This window comes from Corticium candelabrum, chromosome 18, assembly GCF_963422355.1.
Source record: "Corticium candelabrum chromosome 18, ooCorCand1.1, whole genome shotgun sequence".
In the NCBI taxonomy this organism is placed as follows: domain Eukaryota; kingdom Metazoa; phylum Porifera; class Homoscleromorpha; order Homosclerophorida; family Plakinidae; genus Corticium; species Corticium candelabrum.
Genome location: NC_085102.1, coordinates 5,213,420 through 5,237,084, shown reverse-complemented (window position 1 = coordinate 5,237,084; position 23,665 = coordinate 5,213,420). Strand labels below are relative to the sequence as shown.

The 23,665-nt window shown below is 41.2% G+C and overlaps 5 protein-coding genes across 5 annotated transcripts; 4 read left to right on the top strand and 1 right to left on the bottom strand.

The window, feature by feature from the left end:
* The first annotated feature begins 3,077 nt into the window (after positions 1 to 3,077).
* On the top strand, positions 3,078 to 4,948 carry LOC134193747 (solute carrier family 15 member 3-like). Its single transcript, XM_062662582.1, has one exon. It carries the CDS (start codon positions 3,078 to 3,080, stop codon positions 4,815 to 4,817), a length of 1,740 nt encoding a protein of 579 aa, XP_062518566.1. The 3' UTR covers positions 4,818 to 4,948.
* A 753-nt stretch (positions 4,949 to 5,701) lies between these two features.
* LOC134193746 (V(D)J recombination-activating protein 1-like) lies at positions 5,702 to 6,652 on the bottom strand. Its single transcript, XM_062662581.1, has one exon. The coding sequence runs from the start codon at positions 6,650 to 6,652 to the stop codon at positions 5,702 to 5,704; it is 951 nt and encodes a 316-aa protein (XP_062518565.1).
* A 1,406-nt stretch (positions 6,653 to 8,058) lies between these two features.
* LOC134193745 (solute carrier family 15 member 3-like) lies at positions 8,059 to 9,951 on the top strand. Its single transcript, XM_062662580.1, has one exon. It carries the CDS (start codon positions 8,059 to 8,061, stop codon positions 9,775 to 9,777), a length of 1,719 nt encoding a protein of 572 aa, XP_062518564.1. The 3' UTR covers positions 9,778 to 9,951.
* A 3,174-nt stretch (positions 9,952 to 13,125) lies between these two features.
* LOC134194051 (solute carrier family 15 member 4-like) lies at positions 13,126 to 15,051 on the top strand. The gene has a single exon (XM_062662952.1). The coding sequence runs from the start codon at positions 13,157 to 13,159 to the stop codon at positions 14,903 to 14,905; it is 1,749 nt and encodes a 582-aa protein (XP_062518936.1). The 5' UTR covers positions 13,126 to 13,156; the 3' UTR covers positions 14,906 to 15,051.
* Positions 15,052 to 20,459: 5,408 nt separating this feature from the next.
* Positions 20,460 to 22,224, top strand: LOC134193744 (solute carrier family 15 member 3-like). Its single transcript, XM_062662579.1, has 2 exons — positions 20,460 to 21,144; positions 21,226 to 22,224. Exons 1-2 carry the CDS (start codon positions 20,460 to 20,462, stop codon positions 22,203 to 22,205), a joined length of 1,665 nt encoding a protein of 554 aa, XP_062518563.1. The 3' UTR covers positions 22,206 to 22,224.
* The last annotated feature ends 1,441 nt before the right edge of the window (positions 22,225 to 23,665 follow it).

Here is a 23,665-nt window from a genome sequence, read left to right as displayed (position 1 = left end):
AATTCATGTCTGTTAGAACAGTTATGTATTACTAGCTAGTGAGTATAGTATATTCAGTGAACGTTATCTAAGGTTTAGTGTGTCATATTGTATTGCAATGTGTATCAACTATACAGTACTATTTACAATAAATTACTGTGTCAAATTTCTCAGTCTACTTAGGTTAATTAATTAATATTAGAATTTACAATAAATGTAGAACATAATTTATCAATTATTATGAAATATTGTGCGTCAACCGTAGCAACATTACTGATATCAGAAGCGCACAGTACCACGTTTCGGAGTGAAGTAGCATTCGCATATCGTCAACTGTCAAGATACACCCAAGTGTAAGTATATTCTAATTAGCTAAATCCCGTGTCCATAATAACCGCGTGACCTTCGCGTGACCTCCAAGTGACGTCATTTTTGTGATCTAGAATTTAGAAGTTGTGTGTGTTTACTTAAAATGCGCAAAGCAAAATTTGCCCACCGACCTACTACACTACTATATATTACTATACGTCTACTATACTATTATCTAGAGTAGACGTATCTTTTTGTGTCAATAATACAACTGGCAGAGTCATCAGCACACTAGAATTACTTCATTTCTCATGAACATTTGGCCTGGATAAAAAAGTCTTTGTTTGCTGTCTTTAGTGACACGTTTCCAGCCGTATTGCATTTTCCTGGTCCTCGAGGGAGTTCAGAGACCATGCAGGGGACCATGCATGCACGCCTTTATCTTAGATTCTATCTACCGAGAACTGCCTCAACTCTACATGCATTGCTGTAATAGAGAGAAGGCTTTGGAAATTGCGAGTTTTCGAAAGTGGGGTAACGTACGCATGGCTGCTTTTGCTTCCTACGCCACAGTGAGTCATAATAACATTGCATCTCTAGAGTTCATGATAATTGTGTTTGTCTAACGAAATCGGTCCGGTTAATTAATAACTAGACAATCATATATTGGTATAAGCATGCAAACAGCAGATTGGGTCGTTCCGTGGGGTAATCGGCCATTCTAAATTTAGTAGTGTGCATCTTTCATCAAGAACCCAAAAAACACTAGCAATGTTGAGTGGGGTTTCGCGGCATATTTCCTGTGAATGGTGTAGATGTATTGTAGTTTGTGCTGTCTGTTGTAGCTGGTGTATTTTGTAGTTATGTCTTAGTTGTTTTTATGTTTGCCCCAAGAGGGATCTGTACCTTTTTAGGTGCGACAGAAACATATCATTTATTCATTCATTCATGTTGGGACATTCTCCCTAACCAACTAATCTAGAATTCTAGTAAGCCTAGTCAAAACGATTACTATCTAGATACTATAGCTTAGCCCAGTGATGAAAAAGAGAAAAAATAATGATCGAGTCATAAATATTCAGTGGAAAAGAAAACAGGAAAACAGCCACAGACACTTTGCGCACTTCTTGTCTGGACAGCCGAGGCGCAGATGCGCTTAGCCTCGTACCCAGGCTCTCAGGAAGCGCTAGGGCGTGCCACGCTACTGCGCATGCGTTTATCGCTAATTACCCGAGGCCCGGATATTCGGGCTAAGGGTATAGTAGTCGTCTGACGTGCGACCGTATTTAGACTCGATTAGCGCAGATGCAATTGAAGCTATTCCGACCAATAGACGAGAAGTGGTGTCATAACCAATCGACGCAAACGTGATGTCATCCTAGGTCGACACCTCTCTTTGTTTGGTAGCTGCTAACGAGAACTCGGCCATCAGGTGTCCGTCCGGATCCTGTACATCGATATCGCGTTTTACCTAGGGGTCTATCAACGCCTAGTCTACATTTGCACGTGCATGTTTTCCCACCATCAACCAGGCGTCTAGAGTGCGAAGGTGCTGGATTCAGGCGCCATGTGGTACGTGTAGCTCTAGTACACCTGACTTGTAACATTTTGCTTATTCCACAGCGTTTCTGCATAATGGTTAGCTAAACGAATGAATGCATTGGAAACCTTAGCTGAGACGAGTGGGTTGGGCTAAAACCTTAGTATGCACAATTTTATCAAATGTGATTTGTTATGTAAGCTTTGGCAAATATATATGTTATGTAAGCAAATATATTTGTTATGTAAGCTTTGGCAGTACAATGCGAAATTGATAGTAGATAGGTTAGCTTTGTTTAGCTATGACATGGATTCTTTTAATGTAGTTTAAAAAATAAAAAAAACATTAAAAATTAATATATATATATATATATATACAGGACCGGATCCAGGAATTTTTGAAAGAGGGGTTTACCTGGTAGCAGTTATTTATAGCATTACTAATTTTCTTTTTTCTAGTAAAATTATATAAAATTATTGAACCACGCCTATAGGAAAAGAGGGACTTGCAACCCCCTAAACCCCTCTAAATCCGGCCCTGTATATATATATATATATATATATATATATATATATATATATATATACATAGTACAGTACTGTAGAAAATCCTGGTGGTTAACCACTGTTTTATGTCTCCCATCACTAGGGGTTGTTACCAGGGCAACGGAGCCAAACTTCGTTTCAGGCACGGATTCTTTGGCTTCAGAAGGCTCCAAGTTAACAGCAAAACTAAAAATTTAATGTGTCCCTGTGCTGGAGTCCAGTCTCTGTCAATGCCATGTCAGAGTCTGGACTCTGGATCCTACAAGGCTACACGAAAGATGATGACTGGGGGTACCTTAAGGCAGCACGTGCATGCATATGCCAGCGACCACAGCTCCCTAGTGCGCAGCAAGCCTCTGTGTGTCCAAGGACTTTGGCTCCTGGTACAGTACACTGGCCAGCAACACCCAAATTTGGCTCCAAAATTGACGACCACCTGCAAGCCTGATCACGTACACATGTTGGGACTTTCTCTGAACAAACCAATTATATAAAATTCTAAAACAGACTTTCATGCATGTAGACTACAAAGACTTGAAATTGTTGCTTGCTGTAATTTCAAGGAAATTGTTTCTGGTTTGTTCAATTCAGCGTGCCAATTAAGTCTCACATCATTCATTGCTACTCACGCAATAGTCCCTATTCAAAATCACGTGATGAAATCTTCTTGTGTTCAGCTATAGCTTGTTGATTGAGTTATTTGAATGGCATCGAAAGCTGACAAACCGTCTACTCCTCTGTTGGAGTCGGGTCAACAGACAAGCTACAATACAAACAGCCCGAAGAGATCCAGACTAAACACTGTGTCTTTTCCCATCTCTCAGCCTGTCTGGACAGTCTTCTGGTTACTCGTGGTTCAAATGCTAGAAAGAATTGCTTACTATGAGATCACATTCAACATCACGACGTACGTGAAAGTCTATTTGAACGTTGGACTGGCCCAAGGCTCATTGTTTGTGATCACTACTTTTGCTGTGGGAACGATGAGTACCATAGCGCCAGTTTACGGCTTTCTGAGTGATGCAAAGTTTGGTCAGTACAATACTCTTGTTACCTGCTTTGTATCATATTGTATTGGGGCTGGTCTCATTTGTGCATCTGCATATACAATGCACGTGGCAAAAGCAGAGGCTCTGCCAGAAGCTCTGTATTTCACAGGTTTGATCTTTGTTCTTCTCTTCAGTGCTTCAGGAATCAGAGCCACACTCATCCCATTCATGTTGGAACAACTAACAGATGACAACCAAAAAAGCAAATATCTCACACAATTTGTGAGTTGGTCATATTTTTTCATTAACCTTGGAGCTGCAATAGCTTTTATCTTGGGAGGTCATCTCCAATCGTTATCTGCAACGTTTACGAACTCTAGGTCTACAGATACGACTAAATTTGCTGGATTCTTTTGGCGATATCTACTTGCCGTGTGCTTGCTGTGTGTGGCTCTTATAATCTTAATTGTTTTACGAAAGACATTCAGAAGACATCGAGCACCTGGTTTTTACATACCAAACATAAAGGCCATTTTCCGAACAGCGTTCTGTAAAGAAAATTGGCCTCCCCACTATCGGAAAGGAACTTTGAGATTATATGAACAAGAATCAACTAATGAAACAAAGAGAGTAGAAAAAGAAAGACAAGAACATATCCAAAGACTTGCACCTATTCTGCCTTTCATGTGTGCTCTCTTGTTGTACTGTACAATCCAAGCACAAACAGAAGGTGCATTTGTGACACAAAGTCAACAAATGGATTATGGAAAGTTACAAAATATTTCCATTCCTCCTGCTGACTTGACTGCAGCATTTGATTCACTAGCCGCCATCGTGTCTGTACTCATTATGCTGTTTTGTGTGAAGCCACTGTATGAACGAATAGCACAACGTACTCTCTATAATGTTGTCATACCTCGACTCCGTTTGGGCATGTTATTGGCATTCTTATCTTGTGTACTAGCAACAGTTGTTGAATCTTATATTGACAGTCGAGGTGGCACGCCAAGTCCGAGAACATATTATATGAATAAAATCAAGATTACTGAATGCTACTGGAACATTCCCATCTACAGCCAAATACCACAGTATGTCCTAATGGGAATGTCAGAAGTGTTGACTGTAGTCGGTATCATGGAGTTTGTGTTATCTTCATCTCCACGTCAGTTTCGTTCCACTACATTTGGACTCGTCTATTGTATCATTGGTTTGGGTGAATATCTAGGTGTGGCTCTACTACAATTTCTTGAAGCTGTTGATCCTACTTTGGCTTTTCCACCACAACTAGATCCAAACAAAACGGTTGAATGTGACATTGTCAAGGAGACAAACCAAAACCCTTACGTGTATTTTCTGATCCTCACCATTCTCACTGCTGCCAATCTCATCATCTTTTTATTTGCACCTCGATTTCGTAAATATGTAAGAATTGCTCCTTATGAACACCTAAACTAGACAAAAGAGTCACTAAATTAGAACAGTTTTGTATTAGTAGCTAGTGAGTATAGTAGATTCAGTGTACGCTATCTAAGGTTTAGTGTGTCATATCGTATTGCAATGTGTATCAACCATACAGTACTATTTACAATAAACTTACTGTGGCAAGTTTCTCAGTCTACTTAAAATAATTAATTAATATTAGAATTTACAATAAATGTAGAACATAATTCATCGATTATTATGAAAATATTGTGCATAAGCCGTAGCAACATTACTGATGTCAGAAGCGCACAGTACCGTGTTTCGGTGTGAAGTAGTGTTCGCATATCGTCAACTCAAGATACACCCAAGTGTAAGCGTTCTAAATCCCGTATGGATAACAACCGCGTGACCTTCGCGTGACCTCCACATGACGTCATTTTTGTGATCTAGAATTTAGTTGTGTGCGTTTACCTAAAATGCGCAAAGCAAAATTTGGCCACCGGCCTACTATACTACTACATTACTATACGTCTACTGTACATACTATTATCTAGAGTAGACGTATCTTTTTGTGTCAATAATTAATACAACTGGCAGAGTCATCAGTACACTAGAATTAGTCCATTTCTCATGAACATTTGGCCTGGATAAAAAGTCTTTGTCTGTTGTCTTTAGTGGCACGAGTCCAGCCGTACTGCATTTTCCCGGTTCTCGAAGGAGTTCAGCTAGAGACCAGGGGATCCTATGCATGCACGCCTTTAGATATTCTATCTACCGACAACTGCCTCAACTCTACATACATTGTTAGCTAATTAGAGCGCTTTGGAAATTGCGAGTTTTCGAAATTGGGGTAAGCATGGTTGCTTTTGCTTCCTACACCACAATGAGTCATAATAACATTGCATCGATCTCTAGAGTTAAGTTAGCCTTCCTCTTGTCTTCAATGAAACGAAGTAGTCTGAAGCATCTTCACATGAAGAATTGACCATTCTTCTCACAATGTTGCTGGCTGTTCTTTTCTCGATTGTGTTTGGTGTTTGCGTTAAGGGTGACGCAAGGACTGTACCTAGGGTTTGTCCGAGTGGGGTAGGCATCTCCTCTTTGTCTGATCCCCCTTCCTTGCTACAATAAGTATAATGTTGTTGTAATCTGTCCAGACGCATGGTGTTGTTGCAGTGTGGGTTACTGCAAGTAATCTGTAGTGATGCTAATGATGCAAGTGTTATTGCTGATGGACTCTTGAGGTGCTCCTTGTTTATAGACAGCTGGCACTGGGGACAGTCATACAAGGGAGACTGATGCAAGTGTTGAATGGCACACTTCTTGCACACTAAATGGTTGCATTGGAATTCAACTGGGCTATTGACAACTTTTTCACACACAGGGCACTCGAACAAGTCAACAGGTACTAATGACTCAGATTGAATGAAATTAGATAGTTGGATTGCTTGATTAAGGGCTTCTGGTGCTACTGTTTCTATTTGTCGGATTAGATCGGTCAATTTGATTGCTGGCTGACCTGTGGGAACAAGCCGATTCTTTTTCACTGTTTTGGGTAGTCTTTCTCCTTTCTTCTGTTGCTGACAACTGGAGCAGGTGTTGCAGTTTTCTGAGTGTGGCATCCACTCTCTGCAGAGAGGTACAAGAACAGAGGCTCCTTGCCTCTTTGTAAATCGATGCATTGCTAGATGGCAGCAGACACAGAAATTGGTAGGATGCACAGAAACATCATCTGTTCCAACATCTATCTTATACAACTGGAGAATCCTGTCTTTGTGGTTTAGACATTTGTACCGACGGTCCTCACGATTGAACCTGGAGCCACATGACCTGCGAAGCTCTCGTAGGGAAAGGATGTGATGCTCCATATCCATAGACTAGACTGACAACACTTGTAAATTGATTTACTGTTTCTATGTACGTCTTATGTAGTGTATGGAGTAGGGAAAGGGCGTGAGAGAGTGATGAGGTAAAGAACTGCTACAGGTGTACAGTTCAAATTCAAGGTATGGAGAATCAGTGTTGGTACACCATTAGCAAGTTTTTGTGGGAAAGTTCATTTTACTTACATCCCAAGTTGCTAGGCATTGTAAGGCATATCTTCTCTAGGCACGTGACCTAGGCCACCTCGTCATATTTTCTGCATATGACTGCCACAAAGAATGCAATTTTCTACGTTTACAGCCATTTACACTTCTAAACGTACCCGCGTCTGGCTTCTGACTGTTACGTTAGGGGGACAGTTCGTGTACGCTGCTTGAGAAGTGTAGGCGTAAACTGGTGCTAGAGTTCATTACATAGTCACCAATTTATATACTACAGCTATAACTAGCCACTATATCTATAGATACAGTACATAACCATGCTTCCTGTGTGACCGTATCTTCTAATTTGTCCGCATTCCCTGTCTCTGACGGTGATTAGGTCATCGGTCGTACAAACCTGCAGCTGCAGTCGATCCTTGCAAAGAAGTCTCCGAGAGACCATTAGTCTTGTGTACGTGGGTACACTAGCCTGTCCTCGGGGTCGGTTCCTTCATAGAGGTTGCAGAGGTGAGTGGCAGCATGTGTCCGTGTTTGCAATCGTCGGCTGTATGCGTTTAATTCCCTAGATGACGTGCTTCATACTGTTGTTCCCAGCAGAGAGAGGTCTTCGTGCATACCGAAGCGCCTGTCAACGACGTCGTCTCGTGATCTCCATTCTCCTTGTTTTCTCATCGGTTGGCCGTTGCCTGCTTCTGAATAAAGTAGCTGCACCCTTTGCATCGAGAAAGAAGGCGGAAGCACTCGTGTAGACGAGTTCAGTCGCAGCCGATGACACTTTCAGGCAGCGAAGAGCCAAGTCACGTGTCAAACAACTCGAATCTGTATCGTTATTTCTAGGAGGCGTACATAAAAGCCGACCGACGGTGGCCGTGATGTCTCACGTGGGTCTTGTTTGCGATCATTGTTATATCTGCAAAAACCCGGAGATGTGAGATAACAGTGAAAACGACCTCTGTAGTTATCGTAGAAGTGTGACTTATTAAGAAACGTGCTATGAGACTTACAATTTAGAGAGTTATGGTATGAACGTCTGCGCTTACTTTCTTGCACGTTGTTCGCGTATTGTCACTCAGGCATAGAAGAAAGAATGGAAAACGTTTCACAGGAAGTGATGGTATGTTGCCGATCGTACAATACCACGTGATTGAGCACGTGCAAATTAAGTTGCGCAGGCGGAAACGGACGTGTAGGTGCCGCTACCCTAATCACGTGATAAATCTGCTGCATGAATGGCATCGAAAGCTGACAAACCGTATACTCCACTGTTGAAGTCAGGTCAGCAGAAAAGCTACAATACAAACATCCCGATGAGATCCAGACTGGACACCGTGTCTTTTTCCATCTCTCCACCTGTCTGGGCTGTCTTCTGGTTACTCGTAGTTCAAATGCTAGAAAGAGTTGCTTACTTTGGAATCACTTTCAACATCACAACGTACGTGGGAGCCTACTTGGATTTTACTATGTCAGGTAGCGTTTCATTGTTCGTGATCACTACTTTTGCTGTGGGAACGATGAGCACCATAGCTCCAGTTTATGGCTACCTGAGTGATGCGAAGTTTGGTCAGTATAATGTTCTGGTTAGCTGCTTTGTATCATATTGTATTGGAGCTGGTCTCATATGTGCATCTGCCTATACATACAAATTGCAAACTATGTATGCAAAGGAAAACTTACCGGAAATTCTCTATTTCACTGGTTTAGCTCTTGTTCTTCTGTTCAGTGCTTCAGGAATCAGGGCCACAATTGTACCATTTATGTTGGAACAGTTAACAGGCGACTACCAGAAAAGCAAATATCTCACACAATTTGTTAGTTGGTCATATTTTGCTATTAACGTGGGAGGTGTAATAGGTGTTCTGTTGGGAGGCTATTTCCAATCACTCCATAGCCAATCTCTTGGATTTTTCTGGCAATATCTTCTTGGCTTCTGTTCATTGTGCGTGGCTCTTGTAATCTTGATTGTGTTCAGGAATAAATTTAGAAAAGATCGAGCACCAGGTTTTTATGTGCCAAACATAAAAGCTATTTTTCAAACCGCATTTTGTAAAGGTAATCGGCGTCAGCACTTCAACATTGAAACTTTGAGATATTTTGAACAAGAACCAGCCGATGAAGCAGAAAAAAATAAAAAAGAAAGACAAGAACATATCAGAGTACTCGCACCTATTCTGCCTCTCATGTGTGCTCTTTTGTTGTACTTTACAATCCAGGCACAAGCCGAAGGTGCGTTCATCATGCAAGGCCAACGAATGGATTATGGAGAGTTAGCAAATATTTCTATTCCTACTGCTGACTTGACTGCATCATTCGACCCACTAGCTGTCATCTTGTCTGTACCAGTTATGCTGTTTTGTGTGAAGCCATTGTATGAACGAATAGCAAAGACGACTCTCTATAATGTTGTCATGCCTCGAATCCGCTGGGGTATGATATTAGCATTCTTATCATGTGGACTGGCAACATTTATTGAATCTTATCGCAACAATCAAAGTGACACACCACGTCATAGATATTATCACACAAATACATTTGCGATTACAGAATGTTTCTGGAAGATTCACATCTACCTCCAAGTGCCACAATATGTACTAATGGGAATGTCAGAAGTGTTGACTGAAGTTGGTGTCATAGAGTTTGTGCTGACATCATCTCCACGTCAGTTTCGTTCCATCACTATTGGATTTTACAACTGTGTCACTGGCTTGGGCAGATATATCGGAGTGGCACTGCTATCGTTTCTTCAAGCTGTCGATCATACATCGACGTTTCCACCATCGATACATTCAAACAAGACTATTTATTGCGACATCGACAAGGAGATGAAGTCTAAGTCTTACGTGTATTTTATGATCCTCACTTGTCTCATTGCTGCCAATCTTGTCGGCTTGTTACTATTTGAAACTCGATTTCGCAAATATGTAAGGATTGCTCCTCTTCCAAGAAATTAATTAAACCAATGCAAAACAGGGTTTGTAACTCATATGTCTGATTGTATAGTTTATACTCTAGCTGGTTAGTGGGTATCATGTTACTATATTGCAATGTATTTATCATCCTATCTATGTAAATGGATGTGTGAAATTGCTATACATATTAAATGAGTAAATTTACAATATAACAATATATAGTCTCAATTTTGCAGCAGTTTCAAATTCACCATCCTGGACTATGTGTACTCACTACTGCTTGAACACATGCAGCTGTCTCCACAGAATAAACTGTTAATAACATTGTCCTACTTTTTGCCTGCCCGTACTGATATGCTATTTCTAGACAAAGACATGGGCATAATTATGGAGCCACCCTGAGCATGTGACTTAGATTAAAAAATTATTAGACTTTCTCAGACACTGCAAGTACATGCATCTACAGTGACAGCTGCACTTTTTAGTAAATTCAAAACAAGTTATAATGGTAATGTAATGCTCTGATTGTGTCATCCTCATATCTGAGATTGGAGGCGATGTTTGACCTGTTGAGATACACGACTGCTTCTTGCATGCTGTCAGTTCAACCAGTGAATTTGAAGGTTAATAATCAAAATCGTTTTCAAAAAGCTTCTAAACAATCATATGACTTTGTTTATGTCAGAAGACATACTCAAAGATTAAATAGAGACTATACGTTTCAGTTTACTTGCATATTGTGAGTCTGCTCTTGTGACATCACAATATGGACGCGGATTGGATGGCGGCGGTGTTTAGTCTGGTCATTCTCTTTATCTTTTTGTTGCTACGGGTTGTCAAAACGTCCAATCAGAACAATATAAATACCCAAATAGCATGATTTGATGTAGAATCAGCGTGTCAGCAGGTGTATTCACAAATCTTCAGTGTTCTTTTGATTTCTATGCCTCAGCTGGTATGGAGGTGCATGGCTCCCTAATTATGCCCATGTCTGTAACTATCTCCAAATATAACTTTCATGAACTCAGTACGACTTAAAATCCTGTTATTTGATCTTAAATACTTAAATGAGAAAAGAATGGATTTCTGGTTAGTTCGTACTAGATTCCTGTAGTGAGTCTTTACTTAGATATCTCCTGCTCAAGATAATATCCATGCTACTCAAGTTATGAAACCGGATCCGGGGTCTCACGTCACTATGACGTTCCCGAAAGAGACGAGGCTCTGGAGCAATTCTGACAAAAGCTCCTCCTCCTCGCGTGATTCACGTGCGTTATGTTGTACGTGTAGCTCTAGTACCAGACTTGTAACATTTTGCTTGTTTCACAGCGCTTCTGCATAATGGTTAGCTAACGAATGAATGCATTGGAAACCTTAGCTGAGAAGAGTGGGTTGGGCTAAAACCTCAGTATGCACAATATTATCAAATGTGATTACATACATCGGAGGGTTTAGCACTGTAATGTGCTTTTTCTCTATTCGTTACCTGAGGCCCAGATATTTATCCAAGTGTTGCAATGACGCGCGGATGACTAACTACTGAAATCAATCACTCAGTGTATTACACGCACTACAGTAGATTTACCACATAAATTCACAAAGTATTTATTATATAAGAGATTCAGATGCGTACAGTACGTGTAAGAACTACTTGCATGGTCGTGCACGTGATGTCTTGTGACTAGAGTATTAGCTACGTAGTCTAGAATGTTTTTTTGATGTTGTAGTAGTGCATGCACGTGGGTATAGACATTGTCAAGTTGAAGATATATCATATATATATAGCTTTTTTATTTTTATTTTTTATTTTTCTTATATAAATATAAATAATATATTTTTATAGGTTCCACAAGGGACTAGCCGTATCATCTAAACTACATCTAGCTAATATCATTTTAGCATTGCTACACCACAGTCTAGTAGAGAGTTGCTGATGGAAATGACAAACAGACTGGCTAATTGAAACATTATGTTTAAATGAAGCTCTACGTGCTATGATCTTGAGCACTTGAAGGCTAGAAGCTGTCCAAAGACCCAAAGTCTCACCCACGAGCGGACGAAAAATGCTGCCTGTACTGGACACGTTTAGGTGATGTCGTTCGTCCTTCTCCATCCCTCCAGCTTCGGATGCAGCACCTGGATGACTTGCCGCTTGAATGAGAAAAGACTGTCGTAAAGAGCTTCGTACCGATAAGTCAAAGTAGGCAGGCAAACCGCGCTTGAAATCGGGATAGTAAACATCTCCTGGTCTTGTTTGGTTGCTACTGCTACATCTTGCCCCCTACGACAATGAGAATCATCTGTAAGTAGTGCGTTATACACCACTTCGCATAGAGCATCATGACGTTTTGTTGTAAAGCTTTGTCCTTGATTACATCCCAGTAGATGGTCCCCAAACTTATCGACTGTGTTACCACGAGGGCAGCGTTTGGAGTTTGGGAATGAGAAAATTGGGATACCCAACCATATCCGTAATGCAACACTAAACTCTCTTTTGGGCATAGACAGGCCAAGATTCGGGTTCGATACTGCCCGTAGCCATGCCCCAGTCTGTTGACCAGAAATGGTATTCGGTCGAGCTCGATCCCTTAGGCTCGCTGAGTCTTTGAGTGATGACCATAACGCAGAATCCAACAGAAGTTGTAGCTGATGCTGACTGGTGGAATCAATTTTGTGGTTGTTATCTGGTAAATGAAGCTGCAAGAAATCTTGGGCCGTAGTCTCCCCTGGAAACACAATCACCTGGCCCTCATATATATAGCTAGTACAGTACTGTAGACAATCCTAGTGGTAAACCATTGTTTTATGTCTCCCATCACCAGGGGTTGTTACTAGGGCAACGGAGCCAAACTTGGTTTCAGGCACGGATTCTTTGGCTCCAGAAGGCTCCAAGTTAACAGTAAAACTAAAAAATTAATGTGTCCCTGTGCTGGAGTCCAGTCTCTGTCAATGCCATGTCAGAGTCTGGACTCTGGATCCTACAAGGCTAACGAAAGATGACGTTTGAAGGTGCCCTAGAGCAGCACGTGTATGCAGTATGCCAGCGACCACAGCTCCCTAGCGCGCAGCAAGCCTCTATGTATCCAAGGACTTTGGCTCCTGGTACAGTACACTGGCCATGCAGCAACACCCAAACTTGGCTCCAAAATTGACGACCACCCGCAACCCTGATCACGTGCACATGTTGGAACTTTCTTTAAACAAACTAATTATATAAAATTCTAAAACAGACTTTCATGCATGTAGACTACAAAGACTTGAAGTTGTTGCTTGCTGCAATTTCAAGGAAATTGTTTCTGGTTTGTTCAATTCAGCGTGCCAAGTCTTGCATTATTCATTGCTACTCACGCAATAGTCCCTATTCAAAATCACGTGATGAAATCTTCTTGTGTTCAGCCAGCTTGCTGATTGAGTTATTTGAATGGCATCGAAAGCTGACAAACCGTCGACTCCTCTGTTGGAGTCGGGTCAACAGACAAACTACAATACAAACAACCCGACGAGATCCAGACTAGACAATGTGTCTTTTCCCATCTCTCAGCCTGTCTGGACAGTCTTCTGGTTACTCGTGGTTCAAATGCTAGAAAGAATTGCTTTCTATGGGATCACATTCAACATCACGACGTACGTGGGAGCCTATTTGGACGCTAGAATGTCAGGTAGCGTTTCATTGTTTGTGATCACTACTTTTGCTGTGGGAACGATGAGCACCATAACACCAGTTTACGGCTTTCTGAGTGATGCAAAGTTTGGTCAGTACAATACTCTTGTTACCTGCTTTGTATCATATTGTATTGGAGCTGGTCTCATTTGTGCATCTGCATATACAATGCACTTGACAGACAAACCAGAGACTCTGCCAGAAGCTCTGTATTTCACAGGTTTGGTCTTTGTTCTTCTCTTCAGTGCTTCAGGAATCAGAGCCACACTCATCCCATTCATGTTGGAACAACTAACAGATGACAACCAAAAAAGCAAATATCTCACACAATTTGTGAGTTGGTCATATTTTTTCATTAACCTTGGAGCTGCAATAGCTTTTATCTTGGGAGGTCATCTCCAATCGTTATCTGCAACGTTTACAAACTTTAAGTCTACAGATGAGAGCAAATTCCCCGGATTCTTTTGGCGATATCTACTTGCCGTGTGCTTGCTGTGTGTGTCTCTTATAATCTTAATAGTTTTACGAAAGACATTCAGAAGACAACGAGCACCTGGTTTTTACATACCAAACATAAAGGCCATTTTCCGAACAGCGTTCTGTAAAGAAAATTTGCCTCCCCACTATTGGAAAGGAACTTTGAGATTATATGAACGAGAATCAACTAATGAAACAAAGAGAGTAGAAAAAGAAAGACAAGAACATATCCAAAGACTTGCACCTATTCTGCCTTTCATGTGTGCTCTCTTGTTGTATTTTACAATCCGAGCACAAGTAGAAGGTGCCTTTGTGACACAAAGTCAACAAATGGATTATGGAAAGTTACAAAATATTTCCATTCCTCCTGCTGACTTGACTGCAGCATTTGATCCACTAGCCGCCATCGTGTTTGTACCCATTATGTTGTTTTGTGTGAAGCCACTGTATGAACGAATAGCACAACGTACTCTCTATAATGTTGTCATACCTCGACTCCGTTTGGGCATGTTATTGGCATTCTTATCTTGTGTACTAGCAACAGTTGTTGAATCTTATATTGACAGTCGAGGTGGTATGCCAAGTCCGAGAACATATTATATGAATAAAATCAGGATTAGTGAATGCTACTGGAACATTCCCATCTACAGCCAAGTACCACAGTATGTCCTAATGGGAATGTCAGAAGTGTTGACTGTAGTCGGTATCATGGAGTTTGTGTTAACTTCATCTCCACGTCAGTTTCGTTCCACTACATTTGGACTCGTCTACTGTCTCTTTGGTTTGGGTGAATATATAGGTGTGGCTCTACTACGATTTCTTGAAGCTGTTGATCCTACTTTGGCTTTTCCACCACAACTAGATCGAAACAAAACGATTGAATGTGACATTGTCGAGGAGACAAACCGAAACCCTTACATGTATTTTCTGATCCTCACCATTCTCATTGCTGCCAATCTCATCATCTTTATGATATTTGAAACTCGATTCCGTAAATATGTAAGGATTGCTCCTTATGAACACCTAAACTAGACAAAAGAGTCACTAATTCATGTCTGTTTTAACAGTTTTGTATTAGTAGCTAGTGAGTATAGTAGATTCAGTGTACGTCATGGTCTAGTGTGTCATATTGCATTGCAATGTATTGTATCATACAGTACTATTTACAATAAATTACTGTGTCAAATTTCTCAGTCTACTTAAGTTATTTAATTAATATTAGAATTTACAATAAATGTAGAACATAATTCGTCAATTATTATGAAAATATTGTGCATCAACCGTAGCACCATTACTGATATCAGAAGCTCACAGTACCGTGTTTCGGTGTGAAGTAGCGTTCGCGTATTGTCAACTGTCAAGATACACCTAAGTGTAAACGTTCTAAATCCCGTATCAATGACAACCGCGTGACCTTCGCGTGACCTCCGCGTGACGTTATTTTTGTGATACAAAATTTAGATATTGTGTGTGTTTCTCTAAAATGCGCAAAACAAAATTTGGCCACCGGCCTAGACCGGATGTATGTATCTTTTTGTGTATCTAAATCAATAATACAACTGGCAGAGTTATTTCTGATGCATGATCATGCATTTGGCCTGGTCTTGTCTGCTGTCTCTAGTGTGTCCAGCAGTATTGCATTTTCCCGCTCCTCGAGAAGTTCAGAGACCAGGGTACCATGCATGCACGCCTAGATTTTATCAACCGAGAACTTAGATTGCTTGGAAATTGCGAGTTTTCGAAAGTGAGGTAACCATGGCTGCTTTTGCTTACCACTCCTATGCATCACAGTGAGTCATAATAACATTGCATTTCTAGAGTTCATGATGATTGTGTTGTCTAACGAAATCAGTCCGGTTAACTATAACTACACAATCATTCATTGATATAGACATGCAAACAGCAAATTGGGTTAGTCCGTGGGTTATTCTGCCATTCTAAATTTAAATTTCGATTTTCAAATTTTATTTTTAAATTTTGAATTTCTGTCTTAATTTTTTCTCTTTTCCCTATTTTTCTCTTTCATATTTTCTCTTTCCTTTTTCCGTTATGATCTTGTGAAGACACTAAGTCTATAAACAATGCAGCTAAACGTCTCGGATTTATGACCATCTACCGCTTTGCAGCTACTAATTAGGTAATTAGGATATCTCTTCTGTCCTGCTCCAAACACATCGTTCATCCATAATTATCTCTTCAGTGTGCGGTCATAGCTAACGAATCCTGACATTCATTGCTACTAGACAATCAATATCTGACATCTTCAGTCATTAATTAATCAAATATCATGGGTCAAGATCTATACTCTGGATTCGTTCCGTGTAACGCTCTGATCACCTCTGTATGGGTTGGCTTCGTTAAAATTGTTAAATTGTTAAATTGTTAAAAAATTTAAATTATTAAAATTATAAAATTATTAAAAATTTTGAATTGTTAAAATTATAAAATTATTAAAAATTTTGAATTGTTAAATTGTAAAAAATTTAAATTATTAAAAATTTTAAAATTGTTAAAATGAGCAAAATTTTAAAATTTTCAAAAATTTAAAATTACTAAAATTGTTAAAATTGCTAAAATTGTTAAAATTGTTTAAAAAATAGTTCTTCCTAAACATGCATATGGCCTCTAGCTATGTGAAGCTAGAGTTCTAAGTATTGCTTTGATGCTCTTGATGACCATGTAAATCTACAGAGTACAAAGATATATTTGTATATCACACATGTTGATATGTTTCCAACATGATAGTTTTGTAAATACGGTACACACCAAAGTCTGCAGTATCTCGGGATATACATGTGTGTGTGTGTGTGTGTGTGTGTGTGTGTGTGTGTGTGTGTGTGTGTGTGTGTGTGTGTGTGTGTGTGTGTGTGTGTGTCACTGTGTGTGTGTGTGTGTGTGTGTGTGTGTGTGTGTGTGTGTGTGTGTGTGTGTGTGTCACTGTGTGTGTGTGTGTGTGTGTGTGTGTGTGTGTGTGTGTGTGTGTGTGTGTGTGTGTGTGTGTCACTGTGTGTGTGTGTGTGTGTGTGTGTGTGTGTGTGTGTGTGTGTGTGTGTGTGTGTGTCACTGTGTGTGTGTGTGTGTGTGTGTGTGTGTGTGTGTGTGTGTGTGTGTGTGTGTGTCACTGTGTGTGTGTGTGTGTGTGTGTGTGTGTGTGTCACGTGTGTGTGTGTGTGTGTGTGTGTCACGTGTGTGTGTGTGTGTGTGTGTGTGTGTGTGTGTGTGTGTCACGTGTGTGTGTGTGTGTGTGTGTGTGTGTGTGTGTCACGTGTGTGTGTGTGTGTGTCACGTGTGTGTGTGTGTGTCTGTGTGTGTCACGTGTGTGTGTGTGTGCTTGTGTGTCACGTGTGTGTCACGTGTGAGTGTCACGTGTGTGTGTCACATGTGTGTGTGCGTGTGTCGTGTGTGTGTGTGTGTGTGTGTGTGTGTGTGTGTGTGTGTGTGTGCGTGTGTCACATGTGTGTGTGTGTGCGTGTGTCACATGTGTGTGTGTGTCACGTGTGTGTGTGTGTGTGTGTGTGTGTGTGTGTGTGTGTGTGTGTGTGTGTGTGTGTGTGTCACTGTGTGTGTGTGTGTGTGTGTGTGTGTGTGTGTGTGTGTGTGTGTCACTGTGTGTGTGTGTGTGTGTGTGTGTGTGTGTGTGTGTGTGTGTGTGTGTGTGTGTCACTGTGTGTGTGTGTGTGTGTGTGTGTGTGTGTGTGTGTGTCACTGTGTGTGTGTGTGTGTGTGTGTGTGTCACGTGTGTGTGTGTGTGTGTGTCACGTGTGTGTGTGTGTGTGTGTCACGTGTGTGTGTGTGTGTGTGTGTGTCACGTGTGTGTGTGTGTGTGTGTGTGTGTGTGTGTCACGTGTGTGTGTGTGTGTCTGTGTGTGTCACGTGTGTGTGTGTGTGCTTGTGTGTCACGTGTGTGTCACGTGTGAGTGTCACGTGTGTGTGTCACATGTGCGTGTGCGTGTGTGTGTGTGTGTGTGTGTGTGTGTGTGTGTGTGTGTGTGCGTGTGTCACATGTGTGTGTGTGTGCGTGTGTCACATGTGTGTGTGTGTCACGTGTGTGTGTGTGTGTGTGTGTGTGTGTGTGTGTGTGTGTGTGTGTGTCACGTGTGTGTGTGTGTGTGTGTGTGTGTGTGTGTATGTGTGTCACGTGTGCGTGTGTGTGTGTATGTGTGTGTCACGTGTGTGTGTGTGTGTGTGTGTGTGTGTGTGTGTGTGTGTGTGTGTGTGTGTGTGTGTGTGTGTTTGGACTCTAGAACATTACGACTGTATAGTATCTATTAAATATACAAACTTGCAACGGTAACGTTTCCTGACTAAAGGCAACTTCGAAGAAGATCGAGATAGAGCATGCACAGAAGTGGCTTGTAAGCATGTACCTCATCCACCCTGCTGGTTTCCCAAAACGCGCGGTGGACTAGACATGGCTTTTGGTGTGTGCAATAAAGAAGACATTGTGCTAAATGTTCAGTTGGATGGGGCTGCAAAACCCATACGAGTAACATTAAAGACCGGTGTACATGCCAAAGGAGGAAACGAGACGGCAAGCCAGTCAATGATCTCGAGATTGTTCCGTGGGCTACATTACGTCTCTGTCTACCAAGTCTACCTCTAAACTCTACAACTTTGGCTCCTCCAACTCCGTCTCTTGTACCGCGTCTCGACAGAGCCTAGGCGTCTTCTCAATCTAGACGACTGCTGCATGATAGCTTCATTTAGTTAGAACAGAAAGAAGTATCATAGTCAGCGCAAATGAACGTCTACAGACAAAATGTAGGATAGACACAGAGCTGTAGAAATAGTGAAACACTAGTCGTATGCAATGATAGAGAATTACGATTCAATTGTGGCAAACAATGATGTAAGCTGTTTACAGCAGCTACAGACAGATTCCAGTGTGTATACAGTGCCAATGAGTGTTTTGCACAACACAACTTTTAGTATCTGTAATTATTTCACTAAAATTGAGCATGAAAAAGATGGCTGTCTTCTGCACCCCATTTTAATTAATTAGACACACCAACCATTCAGTAGAACAAATCCAAATTTCGAACTCTCAGTGACAGCCCGCTAGCAGCATGTTGTTCATGACTGTGACCATCATCGACCAAAAAAGCCAAACCCTGCCATCAAACGGCACGAAAAGCCACTTAAGGGTTAATTAAAGGTCAAGACTCGTCTAACAATAATTACCAAGTAATTGATTTCGGATGGTGTCTCTAGTGCTATGCAAAGGGAGACGCCTAGCAAAGCTAATTAACCCTTTCGCTTTCATCTAATCATTAATCTACCAGTATTAGACCAACACACTCTACACGCTGTATACGCCAAGCATATATTACACATTTACACATTTAGGAATGGCAGGATACATGCATCCATCCAATACTTTTAATTTTTCAAAAACGCCTTTCCCCGCGCACTCCTCCCCCGCGCGCGAACGTCTGGCCACGCGAGACTAACGTCTGTACATCGTGGCGAATTTTTTTGGCCCGGTTATTTCAGGTTCCGGATAAATATCCCAGATAATTTCTAGATTCACGTGCCTGACTTTTTAGTATGTGTACACACGTGCCGTGGCTATCCTGCACGTGAGTTTGCAGGTGTCTCGCACTTGTCCCAGTGCAATTCCCCGTCTGTTCAATTTCGCGCTCTTTTCAGCTGAAGGCATGTTTACAAACTTCCCTGCTTCTGTTTCATTCACGTTGGAGAAGAGGCTAGCTAGTAGTAATTAGCGAAGGCACTTCCGCTAGGAAACCTTACGTAGCAGGAGCTGTCAAGGCTGCGCCTCACGTTGTACATTTGACCTGCGTAGATCTGTAAGAGAGCTATCCCGTCAAGATTGCACTAGGCTGATCTTCCCTCATGTCAGCCCAGAGAAAGGAAGCATCATTTGCGTGACTGGAACTAATCAGTTCAGTGATCCACACAACAGAAGCATGATTCAGGGTAAACTAACCCATCCATCCAACAAACAGCAGCGCTTGATTTCTGCATTACACATGTTTGGTAGCCTTAAAGGGCTAACCAAACGTAAGCAAAAGATACACGTACAACCCACAGCTGTCAGCAGAAGACGGCCCATCAAGACATCAGCTTCTGTTCCAGCAAAGGTGGGGCACCCCACGCTATTTAGTAAAAAGGTGTCTTCTGCTGCTGCTGCTGCTGCAAGTAGATACGTAATGTCGAAACGAATTCACGATCAAAGAAAGGACACAATCTGGCAATCAGTTTAAAATCCAGTTATTTGATCTTAAATACTTAATTGAGAAAAGAATGGATTTCTGGTTTAATTCATAAAGTCCTATAGTGAGTCTCTACGTATATATCTGCTACTCAAGATAATAGCTCCATGCTGCTAAAGTTATGAAAACGGATCCGGGGTCTCAAGTCACTATGACGTTTGACAAAAGCTCCTCCTCCTCGCGTGATTCACGTGCGTTAAACGAGCGACTGCGCGAAAGAGCCTGGCTTGCGAGGCTACTCAAAAGCAGAGCCGTTATGTTCTCTATGTACATACTCAACGTAGCCTCACGTGATGCAATCGTTTGTGTCTAGTCCAACTAGATTGTTGATTGATTAATTTTTCGTGGTCCGAATGGCATTAAATGATGACAAACCGTCTACTCCCTTGATAGATGCAACGTTTGTGACGAGTAGAAACTCCAGAAACAATCAGAGTTCCGTAACATTCAGAGAAACAAGTGGATCTAATTCTTTCATCTCTCAGCCTCTTTTTGCTGTCTTCTGGTTACTCGTAGTTCAAATGCTGGAAAGAATTGCTTACTATGAGATCACACTCAACATCACGCCATACGTTGGAGCCTACTTGGACGTTAAAATGTCAGGTAGTGTTTCATTGTTTGTGATCACTACTTTTGCTGTGGGAACGATGAGCACCATAACACCAGTTTACGGCTTTCTGAGTGATGCAAAGTTTGGTCAGTACAATACTCTTGTTACCTGCTTTGTATCATATTGTATTGGAGCTGGTCTCATTTGTGCATCTGCATATACAATTGCAATGCACGTGACAAAACCAGAGGCTCTGCCAGAAGCTCTCTATTTCACAGGTTTGGTCTTTGTTCTTCTCTTCAGTGCTTCAGGAATCAGAGCCACACTTGTGCCATTCATGTTGGAACAACTAACAGGTGACAACCAGAGAAGCAAATATCTCACACAATTTGTGAGTTGGTCATATCTATTTGTCAACATTGGAGCTGCAATAGCATTTCTGTTGGGAGGATATCTTCAATCAATAAACTTCAAGTCTACAGATGAGAGTAAATTTTCCGGATTCTTTTGGCGATATCTACTTGCTTTCTGTTCGCTGTGTGTGGCTCTTATAATCTTAATTGTTTTAGGGTTAAGAAACAAATTCATAAAAAATCGAGCACCCGGATTTTATGTACCAAACATAAAAGCAATATTTCGAACAGCTTTCTGTAAAGATGATTTGCCTCAACACTACTCCAGAAGTGCATTACGGTATTATGAACAGGAACCAGACAGTGAAGAAGAGAAAGTTAAGAAAGAAAGACAAGAACATATCCAAAGGCTTGCGCCTATTCTGCCTCTCCTGTGTGCTCTGATGCTGTATTTTACAATTCAGTCTCAAGTAGAAAATGGATTTATAACACAAGGCCAAAAAATGGATCGTGGAGAGTTACCAGATATTCCCATTCCTACTGCTGATCTGACTGCGGCATTTGATCCACTAGCTGTCATCATGTCTGTACCCATTATGCTGTTTTGTGTGAAGCCACTGTATGAGCGAATAGCACAGCGTACTCTCTATAATGTTGTCATGCCGCGAATCCGTTTGGGCATGTTATTGGCATTTTTATCATGTGGAGTGACAACATTTATTGAATCTTATAAAGACAGTGGAGGTGATATGCCAAGGCCAAAACACCATCATATAAATAATTTCACTGAATGCTACTGGAACATTCCCATCTACAGCCAAGTACCACAGTATGTCCTAATGGGAATGTCAGAAGTGTTGACTGTAGTCGGTATCATGGAGTTTGTGATAAGTTCTTCTCCACGTCAGTTTCGTTCCACAACATTTGGGCTCACCTTTTGTATCAGTGGTTTGGGCAGATATATAGGTGTGGCTCTACTACAATTTCTTCATGCTGTTGATCATACATTGACCTTTCCACCATTGAGACATTCAAACAATACTATTTATTGCGACATCGACAAGGAGATGAAGTCTAAGCCTTACGTGTATTTTATGATCCTCACTTGTCTCATTGCTGTCAATCTTGTCATCTTTTTACTATTTGAGAATCGATTTCGTAAATATGTAAGGATTGCTCCTCTTCCTCGAAACTAAACATGATGCAAATAGACAATGGAGTTTATAGCTCATGCCCTCTTGTCCAGTTTGCATGGTATTAGATGGTGCAAGTTTGAGTATACTCTGGTCGGTAGGTATGTCATACTGTATTGCAATAGTATCATATTATCCATGGTAATAAATACAAAAAATGTGTGAAATTTATTATAATGTGTAAGTAGCACAAATTGGTGGCATGCAGATTAACAATTCAAACCACTTAATCAATTTACTGTAAAGGGAGCGACTGCATGCATCTAAATATATAATCGTATCAAAGACTGCAGATACTTCAGGTTTTCCTTGGGTAACCAAATTGCCCACCACTTAGTTTGCCTGACGGTCTTAAAGACTCTAAAGACTAAGTCTAGACATTGCAGCTAAACGTTTTCGATTCATTGCAGCCGTTATTAATTAAGAATCTCCTATTTTTAATTAAACACGCCCTTCGTCTTACGTGCACGTGCAATTACACTAACTATTAAACCCGTCATAGCCAATGAATCCTGACATTCATTGCTACTACACAATCATTATCTGACATCCGTATTAGTCATTAATTTATTACAAATGAATACAAGTAGTCTCGCGTAGCCAGACCTCTTTCCGCCGCGTCTTTCGCGCGAAAGGATGACGTGTCGGAAAGGGGTCTGGCTACGCGAGACTAGAGTACAAGATCTATCTAAACTCGGATTCCTCCCGTGTACTGTACCACTCGATCTGATCGCCTCTCTGGATGGTTTAGCTTCGTCAATATGTATGTATGTATGTATGTATGTATGTATGTATGTATGTATGTATGTATGTATGTATGTATGTACTGATCTGATTCAGTTTCAAAAAGGTGTGTTTCAAGGCGACCCTCTCTCTGTTACCATTTTCAATATGGTAATGAATCTGTACGTTGACACTGTTACTCAACCGTCTTTCAAATCTCTGGCCTACACTTTTTCCTATGCAAATTGTAACCTTATTCTTACACAGTATGCTGATGACACCTGCCTTATTACAAATAGTGTTTCATCTTGTCAATACTTGTGTCGGATAAGTGACTTCTTCTTTCGTTGGGCTCATATGAAAGTCAATGTGGCCAAATGTCGAAGCCTGGCCTTGTCTAGTCGGAAACTTCCGTATGTGTTCAACCCCTCTCTTGTCATCGGTGATCAAACGGTGCCTTTCATAGGCTCATCTGTCTTCAAATTTTTGGGCCTACCTTTCGACATACGGCTATCTGACAACGTCGTTAAAAAAACCGTCGTCGAGCGACTTGAATATCTGTGTAAAACAGTCGACTCCCTGAAGATCAGAGGACAGCAGAAGCTTAAAATCTACCGTTTGTACGTCTGCCCGAGCATGTCGTGGCTGCTGGGTTTACTTGACCTTTCCATCTCCTGGGTAGAACGACATGTGGATAGCCTAGTAACGCGTTTCCTGAAACAGTGGTCTGGACTAGCAAA